The sequence below is a fragment of the Urocitellus parryii genome, chromosome 9, assembly GCF_045843805.1.
Source record: "Urocitellus parryii isolate mUroPar1 chromosome 9, mUroPar1.hap1, whole genome shotgun sequence".
NCBI classification, from domain to species: domain Eukaryota; kingdom Metazoa; phylum Chordata; class Mammalia; order Rodentia; family Sciuridae; genus Urocitellus; species Urocitellus parryii.
This window is the reverse complement of record NC_135539.1, coordinates 36,593,390-36,612,741: the sequence shown is the minus strand read 5'-3', so window position 1 is coordinate 36,612,741 and position 19,352 is coordinate 36,593,390. Positions and strand designations below refer to the sequence as shown.

Below are 19,352 nucleotides of genomic sequence, written 5' to 3'. Positions count from 1 at the left end.
ATAAAATAAAGGTATGGTGTCCATCTACAACTAAAAATTATTTTTAAAGAAAGTATGTTATTAATGTCTATTGGAGTGGTCTATAAAGTATTCTGTTTATGCTTTTCAAGTAAATCCATTTAAAATGTAAATTAGTATCTTTAAAATATTTTTTTTTTCTTTTGGTACCAGGGATTGAACCCAGGGACACTTTACCACTAAGCTGTTTCACCAGTCCTTTTTATTTTTATTTTTATTTTTTTTTTGAGACAGTATCTGGCTAAGTTGCTGAGGATCTCACTAAGTTGCCAAGGCTGACCTTAAACTTGTGATTCTCCTGCCTCAGCTTCCCAAGTCACTGTACCCAGCATTAAAAGAATTCTTTAAAAATATTTTTTTCATGGCTGGAGATATAGCTCGATGGTAGAGTGCTTGCCTAAGACCCTGGGATAAAACCCAGTACCAGACAAAAATATTTTTCCATAATTATGTTATGGGGATTTTTAAAATATTTTTGGGCAATATTTGGGATTATGGCATTTGGAGTTTTGACTTTCCATATTATGTCAAAACTTTGAGCATACTACCTAGTAACGTCAACTGATACTACTACTTGGAAAGATGGTGCATAATTAGGCTATGTTGTTTTGTTATGTTATATTATTCAGAGATAACTTTCTGGGGCATTAATTGTTTGCATCCACACCTTGTCATTTGGTAATGAATTGCAGGGAAGGGACACGTACTGGGTCTCATGTAGGACTATGCACTGACTCTGGAGTAGAACCATCAAAAAATATAGGAAACTAAACTCAGAGAGGCTGACCCATAAGATGTCTGCTGCACCCAGCATTGTGCTTGGCACAAGTCAGAAAGTATCGGCAGTTGGGTGCAGCAGTGCATGCTTATAATCCCAGTGACTTGGGAGGCGGAGGCAGGAAGATATTGCAAGTTCAAAGCCAGCCTCAGCAACTTAGTGAGGCCCTGAACAACTTAATGAGACCCTGTCTCAAAATAAAAAAATAAAAAGGACTGAGGATGTGGCTCAGTGGTAAACATTCAATCCCCTGACTTCAGTCCCTATACCAAAAAAAAAAAAAAAGCAAATGCATTTATGCATGAAGAGAGCTCACTGAGCATGTTAAAAATACTCTACTCTGATGTTGATCCATAATGGGGGTGGGCAGGCAAGGGAATAATGGAGGAACTTTGGATTGGTAGAGATGGTAGAATGAAAGACATTATTATCCTATGTACAGGTATGATTACACAAATGGTGTGATGCTCCATCATGTACAAACTGAGAAATGAAAAGTTGTTCTCTGTTTGTGTAAAAAATAAAATTGAAAACAAAACACCATATTCTAAAACATCCATTGATAGATATGTTAGTCAACCCTCTTAGGATTGCAAGTGACTGAAATCCATTCAAACCAGCTCTAAACCAAGAAATTAAAATATAATTTGAACATTTAAAAATGGAGGGGGACTTGATGACTTGGAAACTGACAAGTCCAGAAATCTACTTCAGGCACATTGGGATCCAGGGACAGAGATGTACATGATGATCTTCTCCTCTTTTGGCTTTACACCCAGATGTCTCTCTCCAGGTTTCCACCCTCAGTGCACCAACAGTTCCAGAGGAAAGGAAGCCTCCCTTTTCAGACAGTTTCAGCTCAAGTCTTAGATTGACTCCGAGCTGCCCAAACAGACACGAGACCATTCATTTCCAATCAGCACAACTCCAAGGCCTGGGAGTAGGGGAGGGATCATTTCCCAAAGGAAAAATGAAACTTTTCTCAGCAGAAGGGTGAGATTGTTTGCTGGGCAGGCTCAATCCACTGCTGCCCACTGGACTGATAATCAGCAGAGGAGTCAGGACCAGGTGAGGGAAGCATGCCATCTGGAGACACTTGGGATGGAAAACCAAGCAGTGCTGGGTCCAGGCAGGATCAGGACCATGTGGAGCTTTGAGAAGGATGGGATCTGCACCAGTGTCCAGCTGAAAGGCCATATAGTAGATTGATTGCAAAAATGGTCCACCTGAATCCCACACCCTGTGCAATGTGGTTTTTGCAACATCTCCCATTTAGAGTGGAATCTGGGTTGGAGATATAGCTCAGCAGTATAGCACTTACCTGGCATGCACAAAGTCCCAGGATCCATCCCCAGCACTGGGAAAAAAAAAAAAACTGGAGCCCATTTCCTAAAATTTGTGCTTCCCTTGTCATTGGTATTGATAACAGAATGTGATGGAAAAGATATTGTGCTATATCTGAACCTAAACCTTGAGAGATCCTTTGTGCCTTTGCTTCTTTGTTCTTTTGTTCCCCTGCCTCCCTCTTGTAAATGATCCTGGCTATTTGGGAGCAGGATGAGAGACCACATGAGATTGTCCCAGGTTTTTCAGCCAACACCCCAGACACGGGAGATAGCCCTGCTTGATTAGCAAAGCTGCTTAACTGACTCACACTGACCACAGATGAATGAGAGCATCACAAAGCCCAGCTCAGATCAGAACTTCCAGTGACCCCATACACTCTTGAGCAGTAAGTGGTTGTCATTTTAAACCACAGAGTTTGGGGACAGTTTGTTACACAGCATTGTTGAGGCAAACAGGTAAGAGATACAAGGCATGTTAGGGGAAATCTAACTAGTGGTTGGTTTGCCAAACCATGCAATCCAGGGGCTGGATCTTCTGGAGTAAGTACCTGTTTCAAACTTTCAGGAAACTAATAGAGAAGCTAGTTTGGCCTGGAGTTCCAGTCTATAATCTCTACACATCACACGCAGGGATTTTAACTGACCTGACATGTTTCCCAGAGACACAAGCACTGGGAATTTGTGGAATCTATTCAGCTTGAGCTGCTGGGGATAAGTGTACCCCACTAGCCAGATTCCTGCTTGAAGTACACGTTTTGGTTTAGACATTTTTATATGATGGTGGTGAGTGGGAACAAAGAAGGAATGTAAATGGGCCTTAAAGAGGAAAGTTGTGGAAGACTGGGAAGAACCAAATGGGTCCCCAAATTCTGCCCATGAGCAGCATTAACCATTTGCTGTAGTGTAAGAAAAAAAATTCCAAGACATAGGTTGAAAGCCCATTTCAGACTTCTCTGGAAGAACCAGTCACAGAAGAGGAACAGGCAAAGCTGCCTGTCGCAGGGATCTACCAATCAGCATGGAAAACTAGTTGATCTCCTTCCCTGCTCACAGCTCTACCTGCTCCAGGCATCCAGGTAACCCCCTTCTCTCTCCCCAGACATATATAACGTGACCTCTTGGATCCCACACATGTCCCAAATTGGGTCATCTGCTCCCAAACCTGATTCACATGACCTGTTCCAGGGAACATCAGCACCCATCCCAGTGAGAAATGTGGCAATCGGCCACCAAATCGCTCTCACCAACCACTTTAACATCTCCCTGTACTCTCTTCCCTGACTCTGAAGATTCCCAGCCCACTCCCAACCTCCCTGCTAAGAATCTGGCCACCTCTGCAGTGGTCTTGAGTTTATCCACTGGTTTCAAACCTCAATTCTGCAGTCTAACATAGCAGGTCTTCCTCTTCCAAGCCTTCCCTGTATCTCCCTGACTTCTCTGCTCTGGTCATCTCCTTCCAACTTCCCAGACCTGATCTTGCCCCGTGTCTCCAGGGCCTAGGTGCTTTGGGCTCTTCATCCTGCCTGCCAACCTGCCTTCCTCTGAGGGGCCCTGGCAGCCCAGAGCAAGCTGCCTTCTGATGCTGGCGTGGATGTGCTCCAGGTCACCTGTCTCCTCTCCAGGACCCATTCGAGCAGGCTCAGGAAGAGGTTCACAGTCTCCTGCCAGCTGGCGCACTCCTCACAGCCCCAGACACTGCCCCAGGTTGGTGACCACTTCACAATCCACCTGCAGGCTGATGTCCCAGGGTCTCAGAGAAGTACTTTATTCTATTCAACAGGCCAGGAAGGGATGTGGGGAGGTGGGGTGACCACAAGAAGCCCATGGAGCACGGGACGAGGCCAGGCCACCCTGCCTGTCCCCCCTGCCCAGAGAGTCCCAGCTGGCCTGCAGCGGGACACAGCAGGCAGGGAGGCCCGGACTGTTCTATGGTCTGCGGCTGAGGTAGCTGGAGACGAGGGCATGCCCAGGCCCTTCCCTCAGGCAGCCACGCTGTGCATTCACCAGCCTGAACCTCAGTGGCATGCAGGCTGCCTGCCCTCTGGGGTGAAGCCTCTGGTGTCCTTTTCAGTGCTCAGGCCACAGAGAATGAGGTGTGGCTGCTGTCACCAGGCCAGGGGTGAAGCCATCCCAGAGCTGCGTGGGCCTTCCCCGGCCTGCAAGTCGCTGAGTGCTCGCTGGGAGACAGGAGAACAAGGGGTGGTCAGTGATCCCATGCCTTCCTCTTCCTTTTACCAACCCACACCACCAAGGCTGAGGTTGTGGCTTGCTCTTGTCCAGGAGTGGGGCATATCATTCCCTGGAACCCTTTTTCAGTAAGGCTTCGAGGAGGATGCCCCTAGATGACCTCTGGCCCCAACCTCCCCTAAGGGACCCTTTAGCCACTTTGGCTCACCTCGAACTTGCTCATGAATTCCGCAAAAATGCCGAAGAAGGCCTCGGAGGTGGTGGCTTTGGAATCCTCCCCAAAGAAGGCCAGCGCCTTGCTCAGTTCCTCCATGGCCTCTCGCTGCAGCCCATCCAGTGCCCGAAGTGCAGGCTGGGCGGTCTCCAGGAAGGACTAAAGGGCCTTCATTAAGGAAACAACCAACCCTCTGGTGCCCTCCCATTTACCTTGCTGGGCAGTGACCCCAGACATCATCCTAGCTGCCCCACTCCCTCTCTGCCTGAGACCTTTGGAGGGACAGGCCCTGTAATAGCAGGGAATGTGCCCTGTTCTGGTCACTGACTATTAAGCTATTCTTGGAAACTGCCACAACTCCCAAGCCTTAGTCCTTCTTGGAGAGAGCCTTAGCCCTTCTTCCCTAGAGCTCTGCCTAGAGGAAGGCTTCTGCCCCAACCATCCATTTATAGTGGCTCCTTCTGTCACTGTCTAAGCCTTACACTTTTTTCTATAGTATCTGGCACTATGTGAAACCATTCACAGGTTCATTCCCTGTGGTAATGCAGGCCTGTGCCCTACATATACCTCAAGTGCTTAGGATAGCAACTGTGTTCTTGAAAAAGATTTAGCAGCTCAATTGCTACCACTTTCTAGCATTTAAGCTGTGCCAAGCTTTGTTTTAAGCCCTCTACACATTCTTGTTTAATCATCATAATACCTCTATGAAGTACATTATTACTATTTTATATGTAAAGACATTAAAGTACAAAGAACTTTAGAAACTAGCCCAAGATCACACAATAAGCTCTATGCCTGAGCCAGAGATAGTGTCAGAACCAGGGTCAAAACCCATCTGCATCATAACCAGATAATGACCACATGGTCCACTTCTTATCTCTCCTTAAGAAGGAGTAAAGTAGGCCCAGAAAAGTAAGTGGCTTGCCTAAAGTCACACAGCGACTAACTGAGTCAGGATTTGAGCCTAAGCCTGTCTAATGCCTAGGGCTAAAGTCCCTCTAAAGAGGCTGCCCTTGAATGACCACCCATTCTCTCTCTGAAGACCTCTAAACCCATGGAAGCAGAGAGGACACTCCTGGATTGAGTGATATGAAGTGGACTGATCTCTACCTGAATTACCTTGGTTTCCATATCTGCAAAAATCTGGGTGTTACATGGGTGAAAGAGAATGGGAATGAGAAGCATCTTACACAAACCACAGTATTTGCCTGAGAGGGAAGAAGGGATCGGTATCAAACTCCTACCTTGAGCTGGGGAGGAAGCTTAATGATAGAATGCGCACCTAGCATGTGTGAAGCTCCGGGTTTGATCTCTAGCATCAGGGAGAAAAAAAAATCCTACCTGGACACACCCCCAGCAGGCTATGTGCTGGAGTCAGGGACAGATGGCTGGTGCTTGCCAGGTGAGGACCAACTGCCTCAGTTATAGGCACAGCCCCCAGAGCCTTTCTTCTTGACTAGCCTCAGCAAGGAAAACCTTGTTTTTTCTGCCAAGGGGTGTTGGGGCCATAGAGGGGGACAGGGAGAAGAGTCACATGCCCTTCCCCCAGTCCTCCCTGCTGGCCAGGCTCTGTTGGAGGGTTTAGCGAAAATGTTCCCCTTTCCTGAAAAGCCTCCCCTTCTATCTTGTGACATATCTGGTTTCCACTGCCTACAGAGAAACAAAGGGGAAGGCAACAGCTATGGGACAACCTACAGAGTTCTGGCCTCAGTTACTCAGATTTGGCATGAGTACTTGGATTCTACATGATCCAGGATGAAACCTCTTCCAGGATCCCTGGATGCACAACAACGTGAGCCCAGAATCTCTGCTGGGATCTGCAGTGGCCACTGGAGCCACTGCTGGCTCTACCCAGCCACCCCATGGCCCAGCATGGTGCTGGTACAGGCTGCTCAGAGGATACCGCCATGACCACAGCAAACCTGTCCTCACTGGAGGGGGACATGGTCTGGCAGGCAGCCTGAATCTCACTGATGGTGCCATGGAGGTCAGCCAGGTCGCCAGTCAGGGCCCGTTGGTTCACTACAGGAATGAACAGAAGGCTCATGGGGTCACATTTACAGCCCAGGACAGCACGTCTCTGATTCCCCACCTATCTACCCAGCCTACCTTTGGCAGCCAGGGGCACGGTGGGCAGGTCCTGAGCAAAGCCCAGGAGTTCAGGGAAGTGCTGGCTCAGCGATTTGGCAAGGATGTGCAGGAAGGTGGACTTCCCATCCACTGTCTTGGTGGAGTTCAGCTGCAAGTGATCCCCAACATACATCCTCCTCAGAGACCATACCACATTTCTGGTCACATGGCCCCAGCTTCTCCTGGACTGTGGCACCAATTCTTGGTCTTTGATAGTCTCTTTCTGACTCACCTCACCCTCTCCTCTTTTCCAGTTTCGGAGGCTTGGCACCTTCCCCACCCCTAACCTCAACCTCTGCTGCAGTCATATTCTGGCTTCTGTGCAGCCAGCATTTCCCCTGGGGTGGGGGAATGGCCCTCCTGGGTCATGCTGTTTTTCTCCTCCCCTCTGTCACAACTTGTGTTAGGTTTGGCCAGGGAGCCTGGAGGGTAGAGAGAGCTAGTCAAATTACTGCTGACTGGCTCTCACCTCTGTCAGAAAGTTGATCTTGAAGCCCGTGGTCTTGTTGGTTTTGGGCTGTCCATCGTTGAGATAGTTGCCCATGGCCAAAACAAACTGTAGGGAGGAAGTTGGGTAGATTGTGGTGCTCCCCTCACCACCCACCCACCCCCAGGCCCAGGTGTCAGGATGGGTCTCCAAGGATGGCATCTACAGGGAGCACAGTAGCTGGTTGGGGAAGGATGCATCCTGACCTCCAAGATCTTGGCGAGTTTCCGGCTGTTTTTAAGCTCAAGGGAAGCCTGTCGTAAGCATTCGAGGCTGCCTCGGATCTCCTCTGTCTTCTCCTGTAGGGTGGCCTGGAAGTGGAGGCTGCGCAGGCGGGTTTTGTATTCGGGAACCGACAGCATCTGCCGTAAATTCAGGGAGGGACTCACCCTTCGCTTTCCAGGGGGACCCACGGCCCGACAGCGACCTGGGTTGGGGGCTGACTGCCTGGGCCGGCTATGCCCTTAAGAAAAGTAAGCATGACCCCTAGGGGACACTCTTATCCCATCTACCTTGGCCCTGGTTGGGCACTGGCCATTAAAGGTGTTAAACTGGTCTGAGCATGGCGGCGGAACCCAAGGGGCGCGGGACAGAACAGTCCCCGGTCACAGAGGGGAGCCTTGACCCAGGAGGCCTTGGCCACAGGGGCAGAGGTCGCGGCCGAGGCACCTGAAGAACGAATTGATCCGGCTCGCTGAGGCGACCGGGCGCCTCACGGAAGGCCTGGTAGCGCTGCTCCTCGTCGGCATCGGGCGCGAACAGCAGCAGCTGCGCCAGATGCGCGGGCTCCAAGCGCCGGGGCTCCATGCTCATGAGCACCTGCCGCAGTTCCGCGGGACTCAGCTTCAGGTGTGCTAAGAGAATGGCTGTGGGCAGGACCGCAAGGGTGAGCCTGGGGCGTGGCCAGGGCGGGAGGGGCGGGGCTCCGAGAGGGGCCTTGACTACTGGGGGCGGGGACAAGAACAGACTGATTAAAGGGTTAGGGCGGGATCTTCAAGGAGAAGGACCAAGACCCTAGATGGGGCCCGCGGGGGTGGGGCCAGGAGCTAAGCAAGGGTCTGCGGGCGGCAGAGTGGAGGATGTGGCTGGAAGCGGGACTAGAACTGGGAGCCTATTGCAGAGGGTGGGGCCAATACAGGATGAAGCCAAGGTTGGCACCGGCAATCAGGTGGAATTCCCACCCCCCCAGGTATAGGGCCTAGGAGGGGGGCCTTCAGTCGGCCTGGCGACAGGTGTCCTGGCCCCCATAGATAATTCCTGTTATCCCTCCGGCAGAGTCCAAGTCTCTATGGCCCAGAGAAAGGGCCACCAACAGCCCCAAGAATCCTTGGGGTTCTCTGGCCTCTCACAGGTGTTGTAGGCCTTCTTGTGAGACAGGATCTCCACCACCTCCTTCTTTCGGAAGGGCTCAGGCCCAGGCACTGGCTCTGGAAGATAAATTGTACAGTTTAATGGAGAGGAGGAGGTGCAGGGTGGGGTGGGGTCCTAGGCTGGGGCTGCATAAGCAGGGCCTAGGGGAGAGGCAGCCACACCCAACTGCCTAGGGCCTCCCTCCTCCCAAGCACCACCTTGACTGGCTCAGTGCCAGATGTCCGTATTGCCCTCATACCTCAGTCTCCCATTGCAGATCTGAATGCATTTAGTGTGCAAGGTGTGTTTATCCCCTCACTGTCACCTTCCCAAATGCCCTCTCTCCCTTGAGCCCTCTGGACCCAGCTAGCAGGATAATGAAAACAAACGACCTCTGGAACTTTCAGATGATTCCTGAATGTACAAGTCAGTCTTTCTCCTCCATCCTGTGACCACACACTGGGCTTCTTGGAGTCCCACCCAAATACAATAGAGTGATACCCATAAAGGGATGAGGAGAGAAGGAGAAAGAGATGTTTGTAGATGCTTTCTGTTTACCCTATTCTGCCTGTGTGACTTTGACCAAATTACCTAGCCTCTCAGATCTTCCTCTTTAGGAAGGGGAGGTGATCCTAGTGTCTACCTTGCAGAGTTGTCAAGGGATTAATGTAGAAGTGAGATTACCTGACATTTGGTCAGCACACAATAAATGCCAGCTTTTATTATTATCTCCACTTTGAGATGGGAAAAACTAACGGGGCTTGAAGGTTTGAAGATATGTTAGCCAAATAGCAGTTAGGGCAGGCTTTGGGGACTCTGAACCTAAGGAAGCCACAAAAGGTAACAGGTTGCGATGCCCTCTGAACTTCCCCAGGACCACCAGGCCACTCACTAGTAGGTTTCTGGGTGCCGAAATGAAGCTCCAGGTCGAGGTATTTCACCATGTCACTCAGTTTATCATAGTCAGAGTCCTCCCCGAGCTGTGAGGGAGTAAGGGGAGGTTCAGAGGAGGAGGAACAGCAACAGCTGGACTGCCCTCTCCAGCTGTCCACTCTGCGGGCTGTCCTAGGCTTGAGGGATGAAGTCCAAAACAGGAGAATAGTACAGAAAAAGCTAAATCATCCAAGTTCTCAGGTGAGGAGCTGTCTCCCCTTGTAGTCAATAATACAGCCATTCTTAGGACCCCATCCATGCTGAAGCTGGACTGGAGCAGGGGATGTAAAGAAGCTGTAATGGAGCTGGAGACAAAAAGAGGGGGGCTGAAGGGCCTGGCTTTGCTCTGAAGTCTCCTTTGCAGGGAGTGAGTTCACCCCAGAGCCATCCTGGGCAGACAGAGCTGGGGCTGGGGGAACCTAAGCAGTAAAGGCCACGGGCTGGAAGCTGGACAGGTGGTTGAGATGATCTAAGAAGGAGGGGACCCTCTGGGGCTTGGACAGGGAGTGAGGATGGAGTGGTTGCCCATGGAGAGATCTCAAAGGGAGAGCAGTCTCAGAATATGGCCACATGTCAGGGACAATTAGCATCGAATTGGACTTGGCCGCATGGGTGACCTGTCACACAGGGTTTTCCAGCTTTGATAACCAGTGGAAGGACTATACTATGGAGCAAGTCTCAAGGACTCACCTAACGCTTGTAGGACTAGGTCTGCAGGGGACCCAGTAGGTGTCCTGCTGAAAATCTTTTTATTAGCAACATGGAAAGATTTCTTGGAGATATGGGCTGATACCATCTAGGATGGGAAGGCAGGAAAAAGAACCAAGACCCAGGACATGGCCAAGAGGAACAATGACAAGTGTAACCTGAACAGCGTGGTTACATGTGAGGGCATGTTGTTGGTCCCAAGAAGATGAAGAGACTGATGTTGAGGATGAGGTTGGGCAAGACCACTGTGATGGGGCAGGCCCAGAAGCAGGAGGGACCCCAGGCCATATTTAAAGAAGAATGGTATCCAAGTCAAAGGAGGTATGCTCTCTCCTCTGAATTGATCAAGTCCCACTGGGAGCTTGGAGACTGCTCTGTGACAAGGGCTTAACCACTGGACTATGGAGCTAGAAAACACATTGTAGGGGAATGACCTAAAGAATAGGTGTAGAGTGAATCTTGTTCATCTTACAGATTAGCTGGTTTGTGGATAAAACAATATACTTGTTCTGTCTTATTTAAAGGGCCAGACAGAAAACAGGGCAAGGGAATCTTAGGAAGACAGGAATTCAGAGGAATACAAAGAAAGATGGTTACATGTATCCAGTGAGGGGCTGAGGTTGTGGCTCAGTGGCAGAGCACTTGCCTAGCACATGCAAGGCCCTGAGTTTGAGCCTCAGCACCACATAAAAATAAATAAATAAAATAAAGGTATTGTGTCCAACTACAATTAATTTTTTTTTCATTATCCAGTGAGGGATGTAAGACCTCAACAGGTAGCAAGTTCCCCACTAGTGAAGGTATTCAAGTATAAATATATACTGGGAGGATATTCAAGCATCAAAGTGGAAAGGTTGCGACTAATATGCAGTTGGGACCAGATGTTTTTTTTAAAAAAGCCTAGGAGAACTAGTCCAGCCTCAAGAGTGACAGGTTTCAGGCTGGGGTTCTGGCTCAGTTGGTAGAGCGCTTGCCTCGACATGCAAGGCCCTGGGTTCTATCCTAAGCACCGCATAAAAACAAATAAATGTTGGGGCTGGGGATGTGGCTCAAGCAGTAGCGCGCTCGCCTGGCATGCGTGCGGCTCGGGTTCAATCCTCAGCACCACATACAAAAAAAAATAAAAATAAAAAAATAAATGAGATAAAGGTATTGTGTCTGTCTACAACTAAAAAAAAAAAAAAAAGTGACAGGTTTCAAAGGTTGGTGTGGGATATTTCCAAGTGTCCCCAGTGGTTTAGAGACATAGACTGGATTGGATTTGGACTGGGCCAGATGTGGATCTGCACTGACCAACTAGGGTAGGTGTATCCTTGGACCGTGTCTTCATACCTCCTCTGCTTGAGGTGGGGAGGACCAGAGAGTATTCCAACCAATATTGGAAGGGGCTTGAAGGATGATGGATCTTGTCTTCAATGCTGCTGTCTAGGCCACCCACCCCTCATTGGGGCACCAATGGGCCCCAGGTCACCTACCTGCCCCCAAATAGTGCCTTCCGAGTTCTCCACCTGCTCCCACCGCAAGCGCTTGACACTCATGTGGCTCGTCTCACTCCGTCGGTGACCCAGGCCCCGGGATAACATGGGGGGTGCACAGGGCACAGGTGGAGGAAGGGGTGGTGGGGGTGGGGGTGGGACTGGGTGACCAAGCTGGGTAAGGGGCTTGGTCAGGGCTTGAGTGGGGCCCCTGGTACTATCAGAGGTGCGGGAGCTGGGCTTGGGATCATGGAAAGGCAGGGGTGGTGGTGGTGGGGGACTGAGTGGGGGTGGGGGAATGTGGTCAGAGATGGAAGAGTAGGTCAGGGAACTGCCCTCTTCACTGCTGCTGAGACACTCGCTGGCACTGCTCCGCTCGTTGGTCACAAAGCTTCCCTGGTCATCATGGAAGCTCATCTGGTGGGAGTGGGAGGAAATAAGTAAGGAGAGGGACAGGCCAGGCCCAGAGAGACCAGGGCAGGTGGATAAAGCATGGGGTAAGAGGTTAGAGAGCCTGGGGATGAGGAAAGGACCCTCTCATGGTCGACTGAAGAAGGGATGGCTTGGGAGTGTGGCCTGGGATAAGGAAGGGGCTAATGTGAGATAGGTGTGTGGGGTAGCCTCAGGCAAAGGATGGGCCAGTATGGGAAAGGAAAAGCCTTGTGGTTTAACCTGAGGCTGTGAGGGGGTAGCCCAGGATGAGGAATGGGGTAGCCTGGGGGTATAGAGGATAGCTTTGAACAGGGGTAGATTCCCAGGGCAGGAAACTTCTTGCAGGGGCCAGGGGATGCAGTTTCCTGACCAAGCTCCACACTCATCTCTCCCCTTGCATGCCCACCTCCTCATAATCATTCTCAGGTGTCAGGAAATCATCCACGATGACCCTGGGGCCCAGCTGCTCGCTCAGCACATCCAGAAAGTGGTCCGTGTCCCGGCTCCGGACGGGGCGGGAGAAGGTGAAGAGCTTCCTGCGGCTAGGCGGGCGGGCAGGGTCCGGGCTGGGGGGGCTGTCAGGGTGGATGGGCCCGGGGCCTGGCTGGGGGGAGGGCGCCCTGCTGCTGTCCAGGCTGGCGTAAGGGTGGGACTCGGAGCTGCTGGGGGAGGCCAGGCCCCCTGAGCACAGCGGGTCGTAGCAGGGGGAGGGCAGGAGCCGCTCACTGGGCCAGGAGACTCCGGACAGGGTCCTGGGCCCTGGGTGGGGGATGGAGTATGAGGTTCAAGGTTCCAGGCACAGGCTGGAGGGGAGCCCTGGGGAAGGTTGGCTCTGTGTCCAGGACACTCCCCTTTCCCTCTCTGAGCATAGTACTGGAAGCCCCTGGGTGACCCTGCCTCTAAGGCTTCAGAGACCAGACTGGGTACAGAGAGCACAGCTTGGATCCAGATCAGCCAGACTCTAGCTCATCTGGGAAACCATCTTCCCAGCTGGGTCATTCACAGAGTAATGCATGCACTTAATAGTTTATCCAAGAGCCGAGTGCTAACCCAGGGACTTCTCTGGGGGCATTCCTCTGTTTTTGCAAATTCATAGCTGTGGTGAGGACCCTGGGGACAACAAAGGGGCTGAGGCAAGCTAGACCTTGATGGATGATACCCATGCATGGAAGCCTTTGGGATTCCCCACAGTCTAGCTGCACACACTTTAGGGGTGTGCCTGGAAGTGGGAATGACACCTGGAACGCCAGCCAGACGGACAGAAGCCAGTGCACCCTCAGGACCAGAGGCTGGCTGAGCCCCTACCTGCTGTGCCTGCCAGACTAGGGCCTGGTGGGGAGGCCCGGGATTTGGACACACTCCCCATTTTCCCTTTGAAGCTGCTGTTCAGTCGAGACTCAAGCTCCGCATAGACGGCAGACATCTAGGGAGTGGAAGGGACAAGTCTGGATTACTCTCACTGCTCCCATATAGCCCCAGCTGGGACTCAGAGGCCAGGCCTGAGTATTGTGCCCTAGTCTGGAGTAGCCACAGGGAGTGTCTTGGCATGAGATCTCCTGGGCCCCATTTCATGGGCCACCCATCTTCCACCCCTCATTGATTCCACTTGGGAAGCAGACAGGAGGTCTCACCATCTTGGGATTGGGGGTCTCAGGGAGAGATGTACCATCCCCAGCCTGGCGTTCACCTGGGATCAGAGGAAGAGGCATCTCAGGGCAGTCACTGGGACCTGCTGGGAGGGCACCATGGGATCTAGTTACCACATCTGAGTTCCAAGACTCAGTCCCCAGCCCAGACCCTGCAGGCCTGCCCTACCAATCCAGGAGGGCACCACCAGCCCTGTTGCCCCCAGTCCCTGCCACTTCATCTCTCATCAAGCCCATTTTACAGGAGGGTAACAGGGCCTTCCCACCTGGGGCCTTACCACAGCTGAGGCTGGACTCCAGGCCCTGGGACCGAAGGCTGCGGCGGCACATGGAAGAGGCCCTCACAGAGCTCCGAGGCTGGGGCTCTGGTGTGGGCTCTGGCGTAGGCTCCGGGGTGGGCTCCAGGTCCAGCGAGGACTCAGGCTCTGCTGTAGGACACACAGGGGAGATGGGGCAGCTTGACTTCTTGGCCTCCACAAGAAAGGGGCCTCCACAAAAACCCATACATGGGCCCTCCATAAGCAAGGGGCTCTGCACCTATATGTTGACTCTAGGCTACGGACCTTCCCTGCTGGTCTCTAAGACAACTCTCAAAAAGAAGCCCTGGGTCCAGAGACCAGGTGAACAAAAGAAGCACCTCACAGTAGTCAGCCTGAGGACAGAGCCTGAGTTAGGGCCCCAGCCCTTCCCAAATGGGCTCTCTTTTCAGGACCCCAATCTTCCAGGGTCGCAACATCCTGTGGTTGAACCAAGCTGGTCACTTCTAGACAAAGAGGCTTTCAGGGTGAAACAAAACTTCCAGGCCTAGGCAGACATGTGCTGCCTAGCCTGGATCCTAAGCTTCTTGCTAAAACTCTCAGTCCTTCTCAGCAAACTGTGGATGTCTGGGACCAGGGATAATGGCCACATAAGGACTATCAAAAAGCACATCTCTTGCGACTGCTATTGTGGGTACAGAGTGCCTGTAGCAGGTAAAGCCACAGGGTCTGGCATCCTTTCCATTCACATGGCTTCAAACATGAAGTGCATGGTTTCGTGGGCTAATTGCCAGGTAGGCAGTGGTGGGAAAATGTGGTCGTATGTAGCCTAGCAGGCTCACAGTGTGTGGGACTGTGAACTGGAGCCCTCCAGCCAGGATGACCCAACCAGGAGTCACATGCTGATATATTTGAAAGCAGCAACCATGGGCATTTCTTGATCTGTGATATACTTCCCAAGGTATAAAGCACAAGTGCTAAGATTACTCTTATGTTGCAGAGGAGAAACCTGAGACCCTTCAAGTGGTTAGGTGGAGCCTCTCAAGTCTCAGATCATGCGGTACATGCAGCATGAAGGTCAAATCTGGGCAGGTACATGCTCAGGGCCAAGTGTAGACCAAATCCAAGTGTGGTATGAATTTGCCTGGTATGTGGGCACATCTAGGTGTGAGAGGGGCTGGGTCAGCCATAAGAACTCACAAGTGGGAACAGGTGTCTGAATGTTCACCTGGTGGGCTGGGCAACTGGCAGCATGGGTAGGGGAAGGGGTATGCAGGGCGTGCTTTACCTGTCATGGCCGTGTAGCCCAGGAAGCACGCGATTTTCTCCTGACAGAGCTCCTGCTCCTCATATGTCAGCAGCTGGTAGATGAACTGCCAAAGGACCTGCTTGGCAGGTGTGTCCAACACAGGGTAGACATCCACGATGAGGGTATCAATGTTCCTGAAGAGGGTGCAGGAGCAAGGGAGTCGTAACTCAGAGGATCCCCTTAGGGATGGGTGGCCAAAGAAGGCACTCAAGGCCACAGAATTCACCCTCATGCTCTGCCCCCATCCTTGAAAGACAGCAGTGGATGGGAAGGATCTCAGCACTGGTTGCTGAGATTCAAATCTCAGTTCCTCCACTTGCCAGCTAAGAGACCTTTCTCAAGTTACTTAACTTTTCTGTTTCAGTTTCCTCATCTGTAAAATGGAGATTAAAAACAGCATCTACATCATGGAGCGGCTGTGAAGATTAACCCATTATGTCCTATTGTGCCATTTATGGAATATGTAAAAAAACTAACATTAAGCAACAAATACAGCACTTTATAATAACTTTGAAATAAAAGTTTATGTTTTTAGAGTACTATTCTTTTGAGAAAATAATAGATGAGTGATTGGTGATAATACACATTAACATTGTTAATTATATCATTAACATCATTAAGGATAATGAATTGTATAATAAGCTCTAGATTAGGATTGCCAAACTATTTGAATGCACCTGTGTCAATTTAATTGAAATGTACACCGAATTGAAAACTTGAGACTTAATGGATTAAAACATAAAGAGTGTATTGGGAAAACAGGCTCACTGTGTCAGGGACTAACAGATGATGGCCTGTGAGCTAAAATCTGGCCCATCACCTGTGTTTATAAAGCAAGTTTTATTGGAACAAAGCTACAGCCATTTGTTTACATTTGGTCTATGGCTGTTTCTAGGCTGCTATAGTAGAATTGTGAAGGAGGACCACATGGGCTGAAATGTCTAAAACTTTTATATTGACTAGCATTATATAGGAAAGAAAAATTGGATCCTTACATAATACCACACAGAAAAGAAAAGCAAATTCAGTTTGGATGAAAAACCAAAAATGTGAAAGAAAAAAAATATTAAAATAAGAGGATATCTTTTGGGGGACGGGAGGTAGAGGGGACTGGGGATTTAATTCAGGGGCACTTGACCACTGAGCCACATCTCAGCCCTATTTTGTTTTTTATTTAGAAACATGATCTCACTGAGTTGCTTAGAGCCTTGCTTTTGCTGAGGCTGACTTTGAACTCGTAATCCTCCTGCCTCAGCCTCCTGAACTGCTGAGATTACAGGCATGGGCGACCATGCCTGGCAAGAGGGTATCTTTTGACTAGAAGCAGAAAAGGACTTAAAATTTCAAAATCTGAAACTATAAGACCAAAAATATGTCGATTATACAAAATCAAGCATATCTGCTCAAAGAAGCACAACTTAGACACAATAATATTAGACATAACAGAAGCAATAACAAAACAAATGAGAGAAGATATTTTTAATGTCCAAAATGAATAAGGGATCAGTAACTAAAATAAACAAGAAATTTGAGCAAATCAACAAGAGCCAAAAACAAAAATGGATAAAGGATAGGAATAGGTGATTTACAGTGAAAACAGAAAAACTACACAGGCATATTTGAAGACCACTCAAAATAATTGGTTATAAAAGAGAGCCAAATTTAATTCACAAGATGTCATCTTATGACTGAAAGACCAAAAATTTTTTTTAAATGGGTTCATGCCAGGTGTGGTGGTGCTCGCCTGTAATTCTAGTGGCTTGGGAGAGTAAGGCAAGAGGATCACGAGTTCAAAGCCAGCCTCAGCAATGGTGAGGCACTAAGCAAATCAGTGAGACCTTGTCTCTAAATAAAATACAAAATAGGGCTGGGGATGTGGCTCAGTGGTCAAGTGCCCCTGAGTTCAATCGCCCATATCACCCTGCAAAAAAAAAAAAAAAAATGGGATCAGGTTGTAAACAATGAGACCTTAACTGAAGTTATAAACAAATATTAAATATGCACAGAGGTAAATATGGACAGAGCTAAACACAGTAGTCAGACATGGAAGGTGACATATAACACAATGATGATATAAAAGAAAAATACATCAGAGATGCACTCCTGTAATCTGAGAGGCTCTGGATGCTGAGGCAGGAGGATTTTGAGTTCAGAGCCAGCCTCAGCAACTTAGTGAGGCTCTAAGCAAATCAGTGAGACCCTGTCTGTAAATAAAATACCAAAAAAAAAAGGGGCTGGGGAGTTGGCTCAGAAGTAAAGCATACTTGGGTTCAATCCCGGGTACCAAAACAAACAAATAAAAAAACCCATAATAGATAGCAATGCACAGTTTTCAAGAACACGTTCAAACAAACAAACAAAAAAAATCAAATAAACTCATCAGACTGGTATACAGCAGGGATATTTAAAATTGGACAGAAAGTAAAGCTCAAAAGGAATGAAGATAAAAACAATACATATATCTATCAATGTTCAAATGGATGAGCAAAACATGGTGCATCCATACAACAAAATATACACAGGAATGAAGTACAAGCTATAACTTGAATGAACTATGAAATTACTATGCTAAATGGAAGAAATCAGACATAAAAATTCCCATGTTATATGATTCCTGTTCACATATAAGTCCAGAATAGGAAAATCTATAAAGAAAGAAAGTAGATTAGTGGTTGCTTAAGGTCAGGGGGTAGAAATAAATAAGCATGTATAGGAATGTCACACTGAAAGGGCTCAGGGTTTCTTTTTCATGTGGTGAAATTCTAAAATTGACTGTAATGTTGGTTGCATATATTTTTGAATACAATAACCGCTGAATTATACACTTAAATAGGTGGTACTGTATATGAAATATATATATTTTTTTCTTTTTTGACGATACTGGAGACTCAATCCAGGACTTCTTGCATGGTAGGTAAGCACTGTACTACTGAGCTACATTCCTAGCCCTTTAAAACTTTATTTTGAGTCAAGATTTTACTAAATGGCTCAAATTGGCCTCAAACTTGCAATCATCCTGCCTCAGTCTCCAGAATAGTTGGGATTACTGTCATGCACCACCATGCCTAGCCATGAATCATATTTTACCATAATTGTTTAAACAAAATAAAAGCAAAAGATCAGGGCTGGGGTTGTGGCTCAGTGGTAGAGCGCTTGCTTCCCATGCATTGGGCACTGGGTTCGATCCTCAGTACCACATAAATAAATAAAATTTAAAAACTAAAATAAATATAATGTTTATTTATAAATAAATAAAATAAAAACTACAACTAAAACCAAAAAATAAGAAAAAAAAGTGAATGATCAAGTGAGGCTTGGCACAGTCCAGAATAATGACCCCATGGGCCAAGAAGGTTGATCAATGCAGTCTGCTGCAGCTGAGGTGCAGAAAGAAATATCCCACTCTCACTCCAAGAGCCTGGCTCATGACAAGTGAGGCTCTCATGGGGGTCCTGCCAATTTGCCCAAGGCTATGGGACTAGGAGGTGTCAGACCAGAGTTTGTTCTAGGACAGACCAACACTCCAACCCCTGATCTCCCTGGTGCCAGCCACTGCCTTCTTGTACTCTGCTCTGCAAAAGAAGGGGCTGAACTGAGGAGGCTCAGGCTCCGAGAACAGGGTGCTGAGTCTGCACAGGACTTGGGGCACACCCACAACAGGTTCCCATCACCATTCTGCTCGCCCACCTGTGCTGGAAGAAGCTCTCAAGGGCCCGGCAGACCCCATAACGCTCAGGAGGCGTGAGCAGGTGCTCCAGCTGCTGGCTGAAGGTTCTCCCTTGGACCCGGATGCTGGAAGGCAGGATCTCGGCCACCCACTGCAGGGAGGTGAGCGCTGATGAAGGGTTAGGGGAATCCATAGAATCGGAGTCTGCTGGGGCCATAGACAAGGGAATCAACAGTGACCCAAAGTCCCCAAGCCAGGTGTAGTTTTATTTTGGCAGCTGAAGTCAATGGCTCCTGAGCTAGGAGTGCCATGCATTGGGATGTGCACTGCTGCTTCAGCTGGGAACTGGGATGGAGGGAGAGCCTTGAGCGGCTTCTGGTCACTGTGCATTGGGGCTCCATAGCGCCACCTTTGG

The 19,352-nt window shown here is 49.2% G+C and overlaps 1 protein-coding gene across 5 annotated transcripts in view; it reads right to left on the bottom strand.

The window, feature by feature from the left end:
- Positions 1–4,247: 4,247 nt before the first annotated feature.
- Positions 4,248–19,352, bottom strand: part of Grid2ip (Grid2 interacting protein) — a 33,011-nt gene continuing 17,906 nt past the window's right edge. For 3 of the 5 annotated variants that reach the window (XM_026407208.2, XM_026407210.2, XM_026407209.2), the window contains 16 exons: positions 18,958–19,141; positions 15,250–15,404; positions 13,983–14,129; positions 13,690–13,787; positions 13,364–13,481; positions 12,465–12,817; positions 11,627–12,043; positions 9,403–9,490; positions 8,510–8,587; positions 7,830–8,026; positions 7,367–7,522; positions 7,143–7,229; positions 6,653–6,782; positions 6,447–6,565; positions 4,538–4,702; positions 4,248–4,319 (listed from right to left, as the gene is read on the bottom strand). In XM_026407208.2, the coding sequence (XP_026262993.2) occupies positions 4,248–4,319; positions 4,538–4,702; positions 6,447–6,565; positions 6,653–6,782; positions 7,143–7,229; positions 7,367–7,522; positions 7,830–8,026; positions 8,510–8,587; positions 9,403–9,490; positions 11,627–12,043; positions 12,465–12,817; positions 13,364–13,481; positions 13,690–13,787; positions 13,983–14,129; positions 15,250–15,404; positions 18,958–19,141 (2,564 nt within the window). Of the gene's footprint in view, positions 4,320–4,537; positions 4,703–6,446; positions 6,566–6,652; positions 6,783–7,142; positions 7,230–7,366; positions 7,523–7,829; positions 8,027–8,509; positions 8,588–9,402; positions 9,491–11,626; positions 12,044–12,464; positions 12,818–13,363; positions 13,482–13,689; positions 13,788–13,982; positions 14,133–15,249; positions 15,405–18,957; positions 19,142–19,352 lie in introns of all 5 variants that reach the window. The other 2 variants (XM_026407206.2, XM_077802749.1) reach the window with 1 other exon arrangement.